At 41.0% G+C, this 21,364-nt stretch overlaps 1 protein-coding gene across 2 annotated transcripts in view; it reads right to left on the bottom strand.

Annotated features, from left to right (window-relative positions):
• BMPER (BMP binding endothelial regulator) overlaps positions 1–21,364 on the bottom strand; it is a gene marked incomplete at its 5' end in the record, with an annotated part of 236,718 nt that overhangs the window by 107,526 nt on the left and 107,828 nt on the right. For both annotated transcript variants that reach the window (XM_080930012.1, XM_080930013.1), the window contains one exon: positions 4,051–4,150. In XM_080930012.1, the coding sequence (XP_080786138.1) occupies positions 4,051–4,150 (100 nt within the window). The remainder of the gene's footprint in view (positions 1–4,050; positions 4,151–21,364) is intronic.

Genomic DNA, 21,364 nt, shown 5'->3' with positions numbered 1-21,364 from the left:
CTCTCAAAGTTTCATGTTAGCTGTGAGTCTTCAGATACTTAGATTTCGTGTGAAATGGACATAGAATTCAAAAAAAATCACTAAGGGGACATAGCATGGGACTTTCAAGTAGACAGAGACAGAACACATTGGTACAAACTTATACTGATGTGTTCAAAGTATTAAAAGGAAATAATGGAATGGGAAGGGTTAGCTTGGGGTATTGCCCTATGACCAAAAATACTTGTATTCTATACTAAAGACTGACAAAATAAAAAGACCATGGCCAGCAAAGGGTTACTTATTGTGGAGTTGTGGGCTGCTAATGTCTCAGGTCTACAGCCCACACCTAAGCAAGGCAGGCTGTTTAGTACTCGTGTTCTTGGTTACCCTCTAGAATTTGAAGACTACTCTTGAAGACACCATAGCCTTGAGCCATGAAACATAAAAAAGCAAGCTAGTGCTGACTTGGGGGCTTTGTTCCTACTTTGTTCTGGAAGGCACTATACACATTACCAGAGGAGAAAGCTCACCATCACTCTTACCCAGTTGTGAAGATGCCAAGCTGCATTAATGACTGGCCTGGCAAGACGTGCCCACTGGAGCAATATTGTTATGGGCATTATGGAAGTAACCAACAACTTTCCCACTCAATTTTTGTCATACCCTATAACATGAACCTCATAACGGCACCATCATCAAGCCAAAAACCATGGCTAGACAGGTGAAAGATAATAATAATAATAATAATAATAATAATAACAATAACAATAATAACTATTATTATTTTGCTAAAAGGTGCTAAGTAGACATCTAATGCTTAATCATTATGCATCCATCAACCCTTGTCAGCTGAGCTTAGCTGCAGTAGATGGTGATCAACAGAGACCCACACCTAGCCAAGGTTCAAAAACTAGGAGACTGTTGAATGCTCAGCTGTAAGTGAGATATGTATACTTTAATCCCTCCTCTGGAGGCTTATGGCTCATTTCAAAAGAGAGGGCAGATAAGAGTGTAAAGACCCAGGGGTATGTGACTATAAGAAAATAGTGTCCTGTGGGATGTCAGGAAGCTGCCCATGAGTTCACAGCAGGTGTTGCAGCATACACAAGACCTGTGTAAGCCCACGCCACACCCAAACCCCAGCATGGAGGTGGGAGCTGGATATAAAATCCCACCCCAAGCTCAGGACTTACTCTGATTTATTAGCTGTTGGGATGAGAGTCAGTTTTCTCTAAGAGTGTAACTGCACAACCAAGAATATCTTGGGTTTTATTTTGTTTTCTTTGTTATTTTGGTTTGGTTTGGTTTGGTTTGGTTTGGTTTGGTTTGGTTTGGTTTGGTTTGGTTTGGTTTGGTTTGGTTTGGACATGAAGTTCAGTGTACAAATGGGGAGGTATGAGTTGATCCAGGAAAAGTTGTGGAAGGTAGGTGAATATGAACAAAAAAACACTGCACAGCATTCTTAAAGAACTAACAAAAATTAGAAATAAATATGAAGCTCTATGAAGAGCTGGGCATGGTGATACCCACTAATAGTCCTGGTACTTGGGAGGCAGAGACAGGAGAAACACAAGTTCAATACCAGCCTGGGATACAGGGCAAGACTCTGTCTCAAAAATAAATAATATTCTACTGCCTCTATGTAGAATCTTGCTTATGCATCAGTTAAAACACCTCTTATTAATGGCTGGAGTCTACATTGTCTCACCAGAGGTCCTTCCATCTCTTAGACTACGTGGTCTTTTCAATCGCTGCACAGCCTCCTGTTTGTACTATTATGACTCTACTCACTACTGTCGCATCAAAGAGAAATTGCTGAGTGTGCAGAGAATACATGATGGAAGGATCTATGAAGTGACTGATCTATTGATTGATTCCTGAACAGGCACTATAGGTTATTTCCTGAATTAGATGTGACCACTACCTTAAATTACCCTTATGAAATGTAAATTATACCTAGAATTATGGATATAAATCTTAGCAAAGTGCCTGGCTCAAATCAAAACTCCCAGCAGATGGCAGGTGATAACTATTAGACTTGGTAGTGATGATGTAATTTCAGTATTTATTATCCTGGGCTATGCCATATGGAGAGGTGTCTTAGGTACTGACTCTTCTGTGTATCCTGATCTTTGATGAGATGCTCTATTGAAAATGAGCAAAGAAAGGAAGGAAATTCTGCAATTCAAGTGGCAGAGGTATTCCATATGCAGGAGTCCGGGTTAAGAGAAAAATGTAAGAGCAAGTCAGTATCCAACCAACCAGAAGTGAAACTACATTCCACTTTCAGCAACCAGAAAGTTTTGTGGTGCTTGCCTTTATCTATTTTGTTGCTTTTGTTGTGGTGAGGATATGTTTCTTCTCACCAGAAAAGAACACAAAATCTCCCTTTAATCCTGTAATCATCATGGCCCAACAAAAAACATTCTAGGGAGTGGTTCAGAGGAATGCTGGACAGCTTGATTTAAGCCATTTCTCCATCATCCCACTCTGGTTTAGCACAGAAAATAAAAATTCTGTCTCTCTTGGCAGAATTATGATCTTCACATTTCCCAGAACTTACTGTTCTTTTTGTTGTCTACCTTAAAAACACAAGTGAACAGAAAAATGTGTACCAAACACAATAGCCACTGCTCATGTGAGAAACTTCTAGTCAACAGCATTTACTCCAATACTTTAATCAGTGTTATTCATCTGCCAAGCCATGTCCAATCAGCTCCTCCTCTTTGATGAACTCCCATTCAGATAGCACGGGTTCCACCATGCCCTCAGCTTGGAAGCATCTACTACTGGTTTCAGTCCAGGGCGGCACGTGTGGACACACAACAGTAGAAGCACATGTACAAGAAAATGTCTTTAGCCCAGTGCATTGAGCAAAGCTCTCCTGTTCTTCCAGTTATTCCATATTTGCTTCAAAGTAAGAGTTCGTGCGTGAAATACAAAGTCAGGCATTGTTAGATGAAATCACAATAGAATCCTGCAGAGAGGAGAAAACTGTATAACCCAAATGCTTTGGTTTGGCAGTTTGGTTATCGAAAGAAGCTAAACGGAAGGTGTGATAATCTGTGAAGGGAGGAAATAAGTCAGAAAGAGCAAGTTGTGAATGAAAGGAGAGAGCTCCAATGAGGGCAGGAGTTGAACAGACAGGGGCTGGAGCCAAAGGTAAGAGACAGTGAAAATCTCTCAAAGACAAAACAATCAAGGCCTTCTGTGAACTAGGAAGCTTAGGATTCCATTTTAGGATCTCCACTCTACACCTCTGCAAAATAATCCCACTTGCTGGCTGTCAGCTGTCAGTGAAATGTGCTCCACAAGCCTTGACTCAACTGTATCACAGGATTGTTTTGCTGGAGGCAGAGATCGGAGAGAACAATGCCTGAAACCATAACAAAATAACAGACACCCAGAGAGGCAGTCAGCAAAATCCAAGCCGGAGGTGATCAGCTTCCCTAAGCATCTCTTCCGATGAGAGAAATACCTTCTTCTAAGGGGATGAAAGCTAGTAACTGTGCCTGTGTGGCACGTGAGAGTTCTGGTTTCGGGAGCTACGTTTCTCAGCTTCTTGAGAAGACTTGATGATAAAAACCATATAAGCTGTGTGAAGTGCCTGGTCTGTGGTCCAAGCTCGGTGTGATAACAAATATTATCCCCTTCCCAACAGGCATCAACTGCTGTTCCTTCCAAGCTTCTCACTTCCAGGCATCCTATCCTTCCAAGTATGTTTGGCTATCAGGTAATTTTAGCCTACAGTCTTCCAGACATTTACTTCAAAATGCCTTTACCACATGCTCCCGACAGTCATGTGTTCAGCTAAATGCTTTCTTTAGCTCCAAACTCAGCCCACCGGACACTAATCAGGTTGTAGCAGCATGCCATGGTTCTGAAATGGAAGTCAGCAATGGAAGAGCAGCTTCTAAGAAGACCTTAGAGCCGAGGCTCACTCACACAATTAGAAGGAGCAGTTGTGTCTACCAGGCCACGATTCAACGTACACATACACTCTGCAGAAGTATTACATTACATGGAGAAGAAATTACATTGTTCTTCAACCTGAAAACTGTCACTCACCCAAACATTTGGGGCAGCACTGTCCTGAGGGTGTGTGACTAAGGTGCTGGGGACAAGAGAGAATGGGACAGACTTCTCTCACGCACTGTGTCCTGCCTCCCTAAGAAAAGAGAGAGAGAAAAAAAGCATATTTAGAAAAGTCAGTGCACATAGGCGATATAACTAAAATGTCTAGAACCAACACAAGGCTTTTCTTCAGTATTTGGTCCTTGTGCTGACTGATCAGTGTGAGTGTAAACCTGGGATTACCCCCAACCCCCCAAGCATTTCTTTCATCCTTCCTGTAGGCCTTACAGATCACAGCTATGCAAAGATGACCCCCAGGTATAAGGTTGCCAGCAGAATCCTTTCCAAGACCATACATACTTTTGTTCATCATTTCCTTTCTCGGGCCTTGCTTTGACATACGCTTAGGATAACCAACAATCTCCGTTTTCCTAGAATATGCAACTTCTGTTTAAGTAAAGAAACGTAAAACTAAGACAACCACAAAACCAGGCCATCAATTGCAAGTGGCTCCAGGATTTGGGGACCATTCTGATGGTCACTACCTCTTGTTACCCATCCCCTAAGTAAAGGGTTCCTAACTGCTGAGATTCTTTATTCAGAATTTTTTTATTGGACATTTTATGTATTTACATTTCAAATGTTATCCCCTTTGAGATTTTTAAATCTATCTTTCTGCAGTCATCTTCCTGCAATAAGCGTTCACCCTCAGCCACAGCTTTCAGATGTCGGAGTATGGCCCAAAGAGAGCTCGACCAGAGCAGGCAGCCCACCTGCTAAAGGTGGATGCTCTGGAAGCCAGTGTGCAGGGATCATTTCACTGCTTGATGAATGCTCACTAATAGCTGTAAGGTTGGAAAGGCCAGTACTGGAAGAATTGGTAGGGCCTATGAGGCCTATATTGGAGGTTTTGAAGACTTTATATATTTTGTGTATTTCATCCTTCAAACACCAAGAATCCCTTTCCTATCCCCGACACTCTTTCTCATCCTTTTGACCCACAGCCTTCCACTTTTCTCTGCCTATCCATCTCTATGTTCCTTCTTTAAGGCAGAGATGTAGACACCTCCCATCACTCTGGATCATGGTGTCTCTGTGAGTTATAACTGAATGTTCAGCAAGCTGAATGTTCAAAAGGCTTCCCAGTTAGTTCACGTCTACAGACCCCATGGCTGGCACTGAGACTGTCCTAATGCAACACAGATCCCTAAATGAACTTTATGAATAAAGTCTTATTTTTTAGAAGTTAAGTAAATTTGGTAAATAGACCAAAAGGTGACAAGTCCTTGCTTGGCCTCTAAGACAGATCTGATAGGGGTCGTGAAGAAATGATAACAAGGTAGATAGATAAATATCCTGACACAGAAAAGATGGAACCGAGTTATCTAGGTTCTAGAACTATGTGCTTATTCTATGTATGTGATTAGGGAAGTGGGGTTACTGCATATAGCTGGACAGATGGGTTTATTATACATAAACAAGGAGGCATGTTTGTGGTATATAGCTGGATCTAGCAGACAGGTTTAACTAGTCTCAGCAGAAACAGTCTCTATAGAGGAGCAATCTTCAGACCATAAATATTTTAAGGCAGAAAGCCATAATAGACATCTTCTGTATTCTGTATACACTACCAATACCTTTACACAAACCAGAAGGGAAGGCCTTGCTATTTCCTAATACTACCTCAAACCTGTCCTACCCCCATGAGTGGGGGTAGATGTAGCACTTTGTCACTCCTCAATGGTTCTGAGGCTCTGGGGTCCTTGGCATGGCCATGCCCTGGACATTCTCCCAGGACTTCTCTTACCCCAAGCATCCTTGATCCCTAAGACTGGGTTCTCTTGGTTTGGAGCTGGAGAACTTACTAATATACTTAGAGCTAGCTCTCCACTGCCTCACATGGAACGTTCATATCTCAAGAGGCCTTGGTAAAAAAGAAACATAGGCCTCAAAGGGTCCTGGTCCTTTGAGGGAAAAACCAAGTTACCAGCATTTCCTCTTACCCTCCTAAGACCTGTCCACGTAAGCAGAAGACACTATTAGCTTTGCCCCTCCACACCCTATCCTGTCCTTTGTTTCTGTATTCCCTAATTGTTCAAGTCATTTTTATCATTACTGTTTGTTTGTTTGTTGGAGAAAAATAATAAGAGAAGTCATGCAAAATCTTCTTAAAAGATTTGTTATTTTTAAGCCTCTTTAATGTTGGATTGTTCCCTAAACCAATACAAAACATTCAAAAATACCACAAAATGCACTCCTGTTTTTATATTATTTCCAGACCAAGAGTCATTAAAAATCTCCTAAGAACTGTGGCTTGCTCTGAGAATTCTCCCTCAACTCTGCATAAACCTGAACTCAGAGATCTGTCATCAGACCTCAGAGATGGGTAACATGAGTCTGAGCAAGCCCCTGCCTCGGCCCCAGCTCATGCATAAGACACAGAGGTTACCTCCGGAGGGAGGTTAGGACAGTGCTGACCCTTGCTTTTGATTTCTAAGAAATTCATCTGTGAGCAATTTCTTAAACTCTAAATCTCTGGCCGCACAAGGCTGTCTGTAAGCTGGCGTCCCTTAGGTGCTCAGACAGCAGTCTTTTCATTGATATCCTCTGTTCTTGTTGGATCAGCATCTATTTTTAAAGTATATTTTAAAATTAAAAGTTTGAAACTATTGCATAATTGCTAAAAGTTAACGGGTCCAACACTTTTGCAATGCTGGTGGAAGATTATGTGTGCGCCAGTAACTTCCCTTGCTGTGAGGTCAAAGAGCAAATTTTGCACAGCTAATACAACTGTACTTTGTGTTTCCCTAGAGTCTGTTAAAGGAACTTGAACTCCAGTCTGGCTTTGCTGGCTTAGTCAAGTTTTATTTTGTTTGGGTTGCAGTCCTATGGCACAGCCCAAGTCCCGAGGCTAATTCCAGTTAGTGCTTCCAAAGAAAGTGCCTGCCCTTGCTGGGAAACACACTTGCAGTTCACAACCTGCTTCTACAGATTCAGCTCAGAGGAGATCCTGGGGAAACTACAACCTGTAGCCAAGCAATACGCTAACTGGGCTAAGGGAGCAGAAGCAAACATTTCTAAAAATGAGCATGTGCTATGGTAACGGGTTACCTCAGGCTCTATCAGATCTTCATGCGTACTTTGTTTATTTGTTTGTTTCCAATACAATACATCCTGACTTTATTTTCTTCTCCCTCCTCTACACCTACTTCTCTCTCCTCCACATACACTCCTCTGTTGCCTGTCCAAAAAAAAAAAAAAAAGCAGGCCTCCCCAGGGTATCAACTGACCACAGCAGAACAAGATATAACTAGGTATAAACCCTCATATCAGAACTTGTTGAGGCAACCCATTGGGGGAAAGGAGTCCCACGAAAAGGCAAAAGAACCCTACTGTTAAGCTGTCTCAAAGAGCACCAAACGAACAATAGCATATAGAGGGCCTAGCTCAGACCCATACAGACTCCATGATCCATGCATTAGTCTCTGTGAGCCCCTATGGGACCTGTCAAGTTGATTCTATGGGGCATAGTCTCCTGATGTCTTCAGCCCCTCTATCTTCCTCCCCTTCTTCTGCTGTGGTTCCTGAGCTCCAAAAGGAAGAAACTAATGGAGAACTCAATTTTGGGCTCTCTCTCTCTCTCTCTCTCTCTCTCTCTCTCTCTCTCTCTCTCTCTCTCTCTCTCTCTCTCTCTCCCTTGACTTTTATGCACTCCCACTCACCCATTTTAGATACATCCATACACATAAACGACTCCTCTACAGGAGTTACCCATCATTCCATTATTTTATCGCACTCTTGTTTAAGGCGACCATATATATGCTCAGGATATAACTATAAAGGTAATGAAAGACTCAATATCTTTATGGAACCTTCATTACCAGTTAGCACACTCTCATCTTTGCTAAGGCTGGGAATAGCTCACCACTTCATATAGAACCAAGTTCAACCCATTCAAACCAAAAGGCAACACAGAAGCCACACATCCACCAAACCCTGCTTTCTTTGGCTCTCAATATTTCCAGACCCACTCTAGAAAGGCATGGTCACATGGTTAATTTTTAAATGAATGAAAATAATGCAAAACATCCAGAGGCCTGGTTAGCAAATATTCTTCCCATAATCTCCAGTCTTTCAATTGTCTCTACTAGGTGGCTGGCCAGCAGAATAGAGTTTAGAAAGATTCTGGGTACATGGTCACCTTAGGAAAATCTACCCCAGATATTAGCACTAAATTAAGAAGAACAGTAAATAACTTTTATTGCATCATCAGGAATACTGAGATGTATCAGAAGTTTACTCCAGCATGAGCCTACCTTGCTAAGGTACCTTAAAATCCTTAACCAGTTTCTTCACTCAATTTCAGCATAAATGTAGGACTTTGATGTATCTTAATTCTTTGCTATCCACAGACACACTCCATGCCTTTCATCTCCTTGATGCATCCATATTTCCTCCAAGCCCTGTTACTAAGTCCTACTGAAATCCTGCTTTAGCTAACATCAAAAATCAATCCCCTTCTCCTTGCTGAAGCCAGTGGAACCCTCTATCCTCAGGAATCTTCCCCTTCCCATCTTCTTCTGTTTTATCATTTATTCTTCTCTCATTGGGGCACACATAATTTTTGTTGCAAGTATAGAAGCTTTATCTTACAAGGTGATATAGTTTTGCATCAATGAAAGACTTCTTTGGGGGCAGGTACCAGTTCTGTGTGTCTGATGTCCTACAGAAGTGTGAAAGTGAGAAAAATCCTATTAAAAACTTGTTCAGTGTGAAGAAAAGCCTTCCCACACAATGAGCTACAGAGTCCATCTGTGTTTTTCTAGAGACTGCTTGCTAACTGTGAGACTGTAATGAATGAACTGCCAGAGCTTGGGTGCTCTGTGCCCACTTACCTTCAAACGTCCTTGGGTTTGTATATTCTCATTTTACTGAGTGCATATATTAGCTACTAACTAGATGCCCATGGATGCAGATAGAGCCAAGACCAATATTCAGCCTCAAGAGCTGCTGACACAGTTCCTTCCAAACTATTGAAATTCTGGTGCAGTAATCTAGTCAAGAAGGACAAGGGTCTTTCTGCACTCTGACTCTAACCCTTCACCTTTCCTTGACAATGACACCTTTCCTTATTCTCTACAGATGGCCATTTGTGATAACTGCAACCAAGTACTTTTCTGACAGCAGCACTTTTAGACAAGAACCTGAAACCTACCTCAGGTCTACTGTCTATGCTTTTGATACTTTGGTTAGCTGACTGAGTCAAGAACACACGTGTTTTTGTGTCAAGGTTTATTCTGAAGTACTACTTTTGCTGCATAATAAAAATCCACCTTCCCAAATAAGGTGGTGAATGAAAGATGATAAAACCCCAGCCGTGTGCACACAGGATGCCCTTGTAACCTCCAAGAATCCACAGAGAATTGGAAGGGCGGGGCAGAACCTATCTTGTAGCATTGGACTGACAGGGCATTGCTCTCCTGATGAGGATGCAGAGCCTAGTTGCCTAAGTAGAAGCTGGAAGGATAGTTTGAGTAGTTACAATGAATCAGCCACACCCTGCCCATTTCTGGAGAGATTTTTCCCTATACCAGGTTTGTTGAAAGGAATAGAGTTGATACTGAGATGGTGGGAAGAGGGAAGAGACCACATGAATGTCACCAAATAAATGGTCTTCAGTGACAAAGTTCATGTGTGGGCCCCCAATTTTTACATCATCACAGCTATTGACTCAAAGCCAACTGGTGGGCAAAGCAACTGTCCTAAGTTATAAACTGGGTTAAAACACTGCACAGAGAGAAATGGATTTTCCTAGCCGTGCTTCTCATTGTTCTAAAACCTATTTGCAGAAAATAGTCAAAGCGTGACACATGCCAAGGTAAAGGCCTTGATGTTTGGTCTGTTATATTCATTTCCCATAATAGGAACAACAACAAACAAACTGGTCAAAGAAAGTGTGAAAAACAGTGTAGTTTGTTGGGTTTCTGGGCTGAGGGAACAGAAATAGAGAATATAGGGAAGAGACACCCCCAACACAAATAGACACACTGTAGATAATGGTGACAAGCCCGGGTTGTGCAAGGCCTCATGACTGGTGCTATTATCACCCTAAAATGGTCATGTGAGTAAACTGCCATCACCCCGAAGTAAAAACTGAGTAATTAAACTTAATGAACTTGGAGAAACTTTATCCCCCATCCAACAAACCATGAGACAGGGATAAAATGGGAATTCTATTCTAACATCCAAATTGAGTTATTTCTATCAGATCCTAAAAGCTATAATTCAATTTCTCAGCTGTAAGATATATAGTCTAATGAACTAAATGGCCAGGTCTTCTTCTTCCTTGTGCCATTTCTTAGATATCCCTGGTCATAACTTTGTGTCTATAAGAACCTATTTAAGTAAAATGCTTAACATATATTTTGTTACTTTAATAAAAATCCAAATCATGTACATACTTTATTTAATTCTAGGGTTTTTTCCATTATTTTCTGCTCCTCACCCTACTTTGCTTCATTATATCTGATCCAAGCTGTGACAAGTGTACAATTATGAAATTTGAGGGTTCTATCTTTCTCTTCTTAGAGTAGACTTATAGTCCCCTTCCCTACTACACAATCCATTAATGCCTGTATCTGTGTCTTCCTTTTCATCAAAGCCTTTGCTTTGGATCTACCAAGCTCATTTTTAAAGACCAATAATGGCTTATCCTTGCATCATAGGCTTCTAGTCTAGGACGTGGGTCAGAACCACCCTTGCCATTTCTATGAAGAAAAACATGTCAAAATCTTCTAAGTGACATCAGTGTTCTCACGTGACTCCTAAAGAATTTGTTCATCATACTCCAAGATTATCACAAAATATATAGTCAACTGTCTGTTCTGATCTCAGTGAGGGGATCACACAGCATGTGCTGTGGGGCCTGTGCCTGCTGATATCAAAACTCAACTTCATCTATCAACAGCTGCAGAAGGGAGCACTCCAGACATGATGGAGATGGTATTGGGTTTCTAATGCAGAGAGGCAGAGCCAGGACACTTTCCTGAAATAGGTATCAGGTTAACTACAAAGTGAGCAGTATAAATGCCCAATGTTCAAATAATGTTATTTTCCAGGAATACTGCTCCAACATTGTTAAACATAAAATATGTCTCTTCCTCCCCTTCGAATGCTTGATTGTGGAACTTTACTGTTGATTAGCTGGATGGCAACAGTTTAAGGATTTTGTTTTGTGCTTTTGTATTATCTTTTTGCTTTAAAGAGGAAAAATCAGAAATTCTTGCTCTACCCCAAGTTTAAACTTTCTATTCCTGAAGACACAGAAATTATGAATATGTCTAATGTGTCATGTGAAGAAAGGTCAAGTGATTGTGGATACTCACATTTGATCCCCCCTCTGTTTTAGAAGTAACCATGGGACCAAGGTCAGATGATATTTCAAACCAAATACCCCAGGAAGGAGGAATATTGTAGAGACTCAACCATCTTGTTTAGACTGATTTGTCAGCTCCACAGAAGTAGGAGGTAAGGGTCAGCTGAAGCCTAAATGCTCTGTCCCAAGCAAGATGACACTGAGCACATGGGTGGGACTGAGAGTCTGTCCACTATGCCAGAAAGCATAGCTTGCCCTCTCTCTCAACATCTCCTCCCCCATCACTACATAAACAATCAAAACCACTGAAGAGACCATTCAGACCACTCTGGTAGATTTTGTAACTACCACCTAGACAAAGAGAGAGAGAGAGAGAGAGAGAGAGAGAGAGAGAGAGAGAGAGAGAGAGAGAGAGAATGAAAGACTATGACCCCTATGACCCCTTTTCCCTATTTCTCCATTTTTTTTAAATCAGAGTTCATCCTTTCATTGTCATTTATGTAGTCAAAGCTGTCACAAACTCACTGCTGACACACCAAGTGCTCTCCCCACAGTCTGGCCTGCTCCCAGGGAGATGAAGAGAACAAAGTTCAGAAGTCACACCTCCTGTGAATTACAGCCATCCCTGAAAAGAAGGAAAGAACACCATGGCACAGCTAGAGCATGCCCTGCAGCTTCCCCCAGCTTCTCTGTCTGCACTTAACAGGACGAAAGTCTCATGTGCACCTCTGATGGGTCGGAGAGGGTCTAAAAATACCAGATAGCACAAACACACACTATCTACCACCGATGAATGGGTTCCCTAAAGCCCTTTAACTCAAGTTTGACCACCTAAAGTAGTTAATCCTTGCTGAATATTCCATACAGTTATTCATGTGACCACAATTTGTCGCAAACAGGGTTGAAAATTCAAGGAGAACAGAAGGACACAGTTTCTTCTATCTTCCACGGGGCTAGCCCCACAGTGAGACCATAGTTACAACAGAAGTATTTGGGGTTGACTAAATGTCCACTCATTGACTTGTCAATTAAGGCTAAAAATAACTCAAAGATACTGGCGCTCTATTGGAGTTTCTTAATGTTATAAAAATATTGGTTGTACTGCAATGAATTACTCTTAACTAAAATGTTTCTAGAAATGTCTCCACCACAGACACACACACACACACACACACACACACACACACACACACACACACACACAATTTTGATAAATTGTACTTAGAATTCTTTGAAGGTTTCTTAGGTGCAGTATTCTGGCAGACATCACTGAAAAATAAGATTACATCTCAACTTAAAATAAATTACTGAAAGGCAATTAAATTCTTGTGAGGGGATCCAGGCCAAAGAATTCATTGGATGGGGCAGTTCAAAGAACGGGTTTAATTCCATCACTGGGATGCCATGAAGTGATATACACCTAATTCTGCCATGGCAACAGCCCCATAATGACTATCTGATGACCAGTGTGTGAGTGAACCGCAAACAGAACTCCTGACTGTCCCTGGGCTTTCAAGTGTCCTACTTGCCTGCTGTCAGTTTGTCTCCCTGCTTGCCCCCTCCTGGACGCCCCCTTCTGGACGCCCCCTTCTGGACAAGTACCTGCCCCACTTGCCCTGGATCAGGCCCTGCAGCTGAGGACATCCCCTTTCTACTCTGACTCTCCTGAAGCCGGAACAGGACAGCGTCTCTGGAGCTGTTTGGAGCTGTCTGGGTTCGTTATTTTATCCACACACATGCTCACTCTGTGCACCTGTCTGCCCACTGCTGAAGCCCCTTTAACTCTGTAGTCTCATTAGTTTCTATTCTCTGTGACTCACACACATCTGTAGATAGATAAATTTTCTGTGTGCTGTGTGATAGGAAAGTTAATATTAATAATTAAGACTGAAAAAACAAACAAAAAACCAAAAACCAAAAAGCACTCTTTTATTCACTTTTGCCAGATTATCAAAGAATGCAACAGCAAAAACAACAAAGGTAGATAGATAGATAGATAAATAGATAGATAGATAGATAGATAGATAGATAGATAGATAGATAGATAGATAGATAGATATAGGTAGATTACATGTAAATAATATTGCTATACATACTGCAGAATAATGCTATTAAAACCACTGCCCCTTGTGAATTTGTCTTTATTCCTGATAACATGGAAGGATACCATTGTACTCATCTAGTCCTCTAGAGTAATGATCTTATGACACCTGGATTCCAACAGCCCAAAAAGACTAGATATTTCTTGCATTATTAATTCAACTAGTGACACTCTGGACATTGGTCTTGTCTACTAATTTTAATTTTGTGTTTTGGAGACAATCAGGCTGCAGCCCTCTCTTGGCAGCTGTTCAGGGCAATCCTAATTGAGGGCAAACATAATGAAAAGGGAAGGAATTGCACAGCCTGTGGAAACCAGATGTGGCAGGTCCCAGCCTTATCCAAAGCCGGTTCTCTGACAAGTCTGAGCAAGTCTAGTGAGGGGAGGGGCAGGTAAGGGAAAAGCTACTCTGAGTTTAGATGAGATAAAAACACTTCACCGAGCTTGTCTGAAGAAATCACCTGTGGAGCTATAGCACAAGGGATGCTGAGGAGTATTTCCCACAGCATCTCCCAGGAGCATCTCCCAGGAGTAATGTCACTCTTGCAATGCAAGCCCTGCAGATAGAGGGTAAGAAAATAACATGGAGCAAAATGGCATTGGCCCATGCCACTTCCTCCTACACTTCAGACTGCTTTGTCCCCTGAGGCATCTGGGAGACAGTGGCAGTGTGCAGAACTTATGGCTCTGCCAGAAAAATGGCCTGGCGAAATGGTACTAGTGCCAACCAGTAAAAGAAACAGAGTGTAGAAACTAGAAGCGACTAGTGCAGAAAGGCCATAGGTCCTTTACCATGGCTTGAACATCCTTTGAAATCTGGCCAACATCCTATGGTGAGATCAGTTCCAGTAGTGTTTGGCATGAGTCTGTACAGAACACTTCATAGTCATAAGGCACTGGCCTCTGAAGAAACAGTGTGTTATTATAAAGAGTTGAGTTCTTCCTAGGATAATATCAAGTCAATGTTAGGTTTTCAGTTTCCCCCACAGGTTATGTGATTATGACTTGGTCACCAACTTAGGGCAGTATTGTGAAGTCCAAAAGCCTCATGACACCCTTAGTTAGAATCCAAGTAAGTAGCTATCTCAACGAGGTCACAGCTGGTGAACATTTGCCTGGCTGGGCTTGGAGTCAGAGTGAATAGCTGGTCCACTGTTAATTAATCAGTTGCTTGGCCATCTCCAATCTTTCTCCATGAAAGATTAGAAGCCCCAGCATAGACTTATTAAGCAAGGCAATGAAAACGTTTGTCTGATAAATACAATGACCACCTTACTTTAGAAAATGACACAGTGTCAGTGACAGTTATGGATTTTTAAAAAGTCTATAACTTATGACATTCTAGGGTTTATCCAGATTACCCTAGTGTTGAAAGGAAAACCACAGACATTCTCCATGATGCATAGGAAGGTACTACACGTGTCTTTGACCACTAATCAGAGGATGTCTAATGCGACTAAATGAACTATCAGGCTTCAGTGATCAGTAAACCTGAAGCAAATCTTTTAGGATGTGACTAAAAGCTCCTCTCAAGTCAGTACTGCAGAAGTGCACCCTGGAAGCAAATGTTCTGGACACAGGTAGGCAGATGAACAGAAAGAGCTGCAACATTGTTAACCAAGCTAACCTGAGAATGGCAGTGTAACATGATCAAATACATTGTATTAAGTTAGCAAAAGATAATAAAATATTTCAGGTGCCTTTTATGTACAAGCAGCTTTAAGAAGATTTTATTTGAACAACTGCTGGTTAAGAAGTCTTGAAACTAGCCACTCACTGATGGCACACACCTTTAATTCTTGCATTTAGGAGGCAGAGGCAGATGGATCTGAGAGTTCTGGACTACAGAGTGAGTTCCAGAACAGTCAGGACAACCAAGCGAAACTCTGTCTCGTAAAGCACCAAAACAAAGAAGCAAACAAAGAAATAACTTTTTGAGAAGCCATACTAATAAGAAAGGAGGTCCTCTGGAGATGCTATTTGTTGCTAAGTTCAGAACAGCAGTGTAAGGGAGCATCTCAATGTGTATAGTTTCATGCCTTTAAGTTATTTTGACCTCAAACACTTGTAAGACCCAACACTTAGATTGTGCACTCCGAGCCCTGGGTTAGCATCTGTAACACGCCCCTGTACTTTGTATAAGCTCTTGCTACTGGATTATGTTATTTCTTGAAATTTATAGGTAAACAAACTAAGGCTTGGCGTGTGCTTCCATGTAGTAAGGCCTCTAGGGTCTGGAGAAGTGAGTTCTCAGTGCCATGGGCTCCTTCCTTTGAGCCATGCCAGTTTCTAGTTTTCCTTAACTTAGAACCTGGAAATTTTGTCCTGGTTCCCATTAAATCTGGACCCGAGTCTGTTCTTGTTATAGAGAAACAGGGTTTCATAGACATTTTGAAGTCATAACGTCCCTTGGACTGTTTTATTCTTTCCCTCGATCTGTCATCTGAAACATGCATCCATATCCAGAACGTGTCTTACTGTGAAAATTACATGACAGAGCTATTAGGGGGTTCTAGAGAACTGCCATGCAAATACTTTACCCCAAACTGTTGTCTTAGTGAAATAACTTTTATACAACTTTTTACCTTTTTAAAATCCACAACACTGACTACATATATAACTGTGATTCTTAAAGGTAAAGGAGCATTTGTGAGTGTTTTCAGGTTTCTATAAAGAATATTGACACACCCACTGGTTCTTCCATTTGCAAAGTTTTAGGCTTGTCTCCTTTTTTTAAAGTAAAATGCTGTAGAGTCTATGAAATACTGATTTCTGAGTGGGGTCCTCCTGGGATCGCCTAGGCTTCACCATGATGGCATACTTTATTAGTGACACAGTAAGAGTGTCCCCACCATGGCATCTCTTCTATTACTGACAGGGTAATTTCCGTAGTAGACATTATTCTATTTTAGAGACACAGACTGCCTGGGAGCAAGGGGGAGAGAAGGGTGTGAGTACAAGTTTATCCCCTGCTCTACAACACCAGAAACACACACACACACACACACACACACACACACTCAAACAGACAAAACATGATACACTGATGCCCTCACCAAATGTTCAAAAACTTGTCAACATTTAGGAGTGAGATGGAAACTTTTGCCTTGGAGTTTCACCCAGAGTTTGTGAACAGCTTACATCAGAGAGCTACCTATAAAACAATGCAATATACTCTTTAAACAATAACAACATTGTTGGTACACCGTGACTGCTACTGAAAACCTAGCCAAGAGCCCATGGCTGGAGACATTGTAGACACCACAGGAGAGCATCCAGCTACCGTCTCACTAAGCTGATGCAGAATCAGCTGCTGTATAATTAATCCTTATGCCTGTAAGAGAGGCAATCACTCATTAGCCAAGAGGAGTCTCATTGAGGCAAATGGGGGCTACCTCACAGACAAAGGGCTTGTATTCATATCCCAGCTATTGGTCGATTATATTGGCCCTTCTTTAGTTCAAAAATATATCAACCAATCAGAATTAGCTGTGATCTGACCACTAACTGATTACTGTGCTAGTTGCTGGGTTTACTTAGGAAATCGTTTTAACATGAAACTTGTTTATTTTATATCTAAAAGATACTGCTCTCTTTATACGGCTGTTATGAAATTTATAAGCACAAATGTTCTTGAGAAATGAACTTTTGGCCTCCTCATTCCATTGGTGTCTTTGGGGTTAGTGTGTTAAAGCGTGTTTCCCTGGCAGAGAGAACAAGGCTAAGAAAGGTACAGGGCTGCAGCGACTTTTTCTCCAAGCAAGTTGGAGAATGTCCGTGTTTTCCTTGGCACAAAGAACACATGGGGCAGTCTTTAGGGTGCACAGTAGTGTATACATCACCCGTGCATTTGCATAAGATTTCAAAGTGCTTCCCTAATATATGCAGTATGACAGCCGCTGTCACAATATATTTATGTAAGTTTTGCACAAGTTCTTCTAAAATAAACTTACAAGTGTTTGTTTTCCTAAGGAGGGGCTTGTTTCGGGGGTGGGGAGACTCATTTCATCTCGCTATAGAAAGTAACACATGCTGACATGCTCGCCTCAACCCATGCAACAAATAGGCTGGTGTTCTCTAGAACTGTGTGAGGCTACACCAAGGGCATAGTAGGCCACTGTATTAACGTCCCCTGTCTTATGGTAAAAGCCAGCGCTGAGTGGTGCAGCAGCCTTCATCTGTCTGAGAAGGTAGGATGAAGCCGATGACTGAGACCCTTCTGCCTAGTTGTCCTTTCCCCAACATGGCTGTCTGTATTTCCACCTAAAGGACTCAGCCAGGGATGGAAGACACTGACAGGTCCTTACCAACAATGTCTTCCTCATTCTTTCAAAGATACCAGGAGCTCTTTCTAGCCACGATATAAATGCGGTTGGCGTGAGTAATCTGTGGCCTATAACATAACAGGTGAAGAGCTCTCAGATATTAAATGCCTGTATAAAGAAACTGAAAGGGCCAGGCTTTAAAAAGTGAAATGTGTGCTTTTATTACAGGACTCTTATTATCCTTTAATGCAGACAGGTTGCCAATTCAGAGAATGATAGAATGAACCTGACCACATTCAGGTAAATTCTAACCAACTCTAACTTAATTTTGTAAGTCAGTCTATAGATTTACAGCAACCAATCTGAGGTCCACTGGCCATATTCAGCCATAGGTTAACTAGGAATCCAGCCCAACACAACAATCATAAACTCATGTAAAATAATATGATGGTTTGTATATTATTAACCTCAACTATACAAATTCTTGATCGTGAACTTTGTAGATAACAATGTCAAAAGGGTTGAATATGTCTAATACACCGACAGGGTCTTTCCTATTTAAGAGATACATGGTGAGAATTTTGCAAGTCCTTGTAAAGGGGTTTATGCTTCCAATTGGAGGATTCAAGGAGTTCAGATAGAACCACCGTGAGTATCAGAACAGCCTTGTCTCTAGGGCGACACTGCTTCAAAAGCAAACAAATAAATAAAAAGTTTTTATGTTGAACAAGGAACTGAGAAATTCCTGCTGTTCTTTGTTTTTTCTTCTCAGGCACAAATCATATATTATATAATATATTACTTTATATAATATGTGCGATGAAAAATGATTATACACATTCCAAAAATGACTCAGTGATGTTCATTTTCACTGCTTATTTGCTTGTCTGAAGGGCAGTGTCAGTTCAAAGTTAGCTCAGGAGTCTGACTATTTTTAATATAGTTAGAATTGTTTTGATTATTTTCAGAATTTCTTGTGTAATTACTATAAAGGAAAAAAACATTCTTACATTTCAATACAGTCTTAAGCAACTATGCAAGCCAGGTTGCCCAACCTAGGCCTGACATTTTTCGAACATTTATAAATACCATAGTATGAAAACTACCTCCTACACCCTCTGAAAACAGCGCTTTGCACAAACTCCCCAGGGTGGATTATGTGGGATATGTGGTTTCTATGCCTTTAAAGGGGCATTTGTTGGGTTATGCATAGATATTTCACCTTCTGCTTTTCAATCTAGCAACTTTATCTGGAATCCCTACCTCTGGGAGGCCAGTAAAAGTGACACCTTGTAAATAGGAAGCTCCCTGGTAGAGTTCTAGGTGGGTGGGAAGGCAGAAGCTAAGGCTGAGGGATGGCTTCTTATTCTGAGCCCTTCCAAGTGTGTGGGCTGCCTCAAGGCCACAGTGCACTGGAGACTGAGCTGTGCAGGTCAAAGGAGCTGAAGAAACAGTGCAACCAGGTGAGGGGTGTGGGGTCCCACAAGGACATCACCATGGGAACAAGCCTCACCTCCTGTACTGTGTGGTGGTAAGAGACACAGAGAAAACACAGACATGGATTTCATACCCATGTTTCTTTCTCGCCCACTTGACCATTGACACTCAAATCCAAATTACTTTCTTTTGGATTTGAGAGGTTTGAAGCAGCTAATCCACCAGACATTACTTACGTTACTTATGACCTTCTACAGTCAAGGTGAGGCCTCTTACTCACTGCTATATCCCAGGATGTAATAATACAGTATGGTTTTCCGTGTTCCTTAGTTGGGTCCCTGCAGACCCTTTTCCCGACTTTACCTAATTGACATTTTACTGCCCATTTGATACTTCATTACCATAATACAATCCTTAGTGATGAACTCCAAGCCACTAAGAAAGGCCTCCTCTTTCTGATGAACTCCTAGAAAATGTGAAAGACCTCCCCAGTAATTTAGGTAAGAACCAGCCTAATCTTTGAGGTTAATTGCTATCTCCTGAGTCTGGCTGTCACCACATGGACAAAGCCAGACAGGAGGAACAAAGATTTGAGATTTGCAGCTCTCTTCCACATCCAGAGTGGGGCCCAGGTGCATGTCTTCTGTGCAGAACCCAGTGTCCATATCTCCTGACCCTTTCTAACAGACATGGGAACCAAAGGGGAAAGATTGAGTAAACCAGAGAGAAAGAGAGAGAGAGAGAGAGAGAGAGAGAGAGAGAGAGAGAGAGAGAGACAGAGAAAGAGACAGAGAGACAGAGAGAGACAGAGAGACAGAGAGACAGAGAGACAGAGAGACAGAGGACAGAGATACAGAAAGAAACAGAGAAAGACACAGAGAGAGATTTATAGTCAAATCAGATATAGATTTTTAATCTATGTCATCATATGTGCCAAACAGAGGTTTTCAAACTGTTTTATCTCCAGCCATTTTTCCACACTGCAAATTGCTGAATATAAAAAAAAAATCTGACATTGGTTACACCCTTTTATTACAGCACTGTATTAGAAGGTGAATTTCAAATATTTTCAGAACATTACTTTCAAAATAATGAAAACTCACCACATGTTAGCACAAATAATCCATCTAATGAAAAACAACTATACTTTCTAAAAACTTAATGATAAGGTTAGCATCTTTCACAGTCTCTTACTGAAGTGTGTCCTGCAATTCATCATACGCTGTGGTTTGCAGCATAGTCTATAAAAAAAGTGTAATCTTACATAGCCATGAAGAACGAAAATGAAAGAGAATTTCAATGGCCATTCTGTATAATTGTGAGTGCTCTTCTCAAATACAATACCAAATGTATTGCTCTTAAGAGTCAGTTAAAATATAAAATGAAAGGCCGCACCAATAAACTATTATCTATACATCGAAATCTATTGTTGCTCTTTAAATGAACATTCTGTCTTTTCTGGGTCATTTGGAAAGCACCGATATAAAGAAATATACCAAATTTTGATGTATTTCACTATTAAATGTCAAAATAAATTACATTTAGTTCCGAGAATGTATTACTTGTAGTCAAAGAGCCTTTTCACACTAAAAAGTTGTCAAATAGTAGCATACAAAATGTTTTAGGAGTCATAATTTTCAGGTAAATGTTCAAATTTTATCTCTAAAAACCAAACATTGCCACTTGTTGACTCTAAAATAATTCAGAAACATTTTTCTTCAGTTTTGACACAAGATCTCTCTGAAAAATACCCAAGTCTGTAGAATTCTAAGTTTTCTGTCTATTCAGCTTTTCGGGTAAAAAAAAAATGGAATTCGATGAAAATAATAATTGGATACTACTTTGAACTATTTTCTATAGAAATCCACTATATTACAACACAGCGGATCTTTCTGGCAAACATGCTGTGTCAAAGGATAAATGGTTAAGGGTAATCATATTAAACTCTAAGAGCTTTCAGTTTCACCAAGGAAGTTATTTTTCTTTCTTACTTTTTAACTACTGAGAAGGCACAGCAGTGGATATATGGTGGTTAATGGTGCATGTGCTCACCATTGCCTGATCCATATTAAGATTCTAACACATTATTCACCATCCAAGCAAACTAAACATGGTGAAAAAGACTAATAC

The sequence above is a fragment of the Micromys minutus genome (genome assembly GCF_963924665.1).
Source record: "Micromys minutus genome assembly, chromosome: 16".
Classification (NCBI taxonomy): domain Eukaryota; kingdom Metazoa; phylum Chordata; class Mammalia; order Rodentia; family Muridae; genus Micromys; species Micromys minutus.
This window is presented reverse-complemented; position numbering and strand designations above follow the sequence as displayed.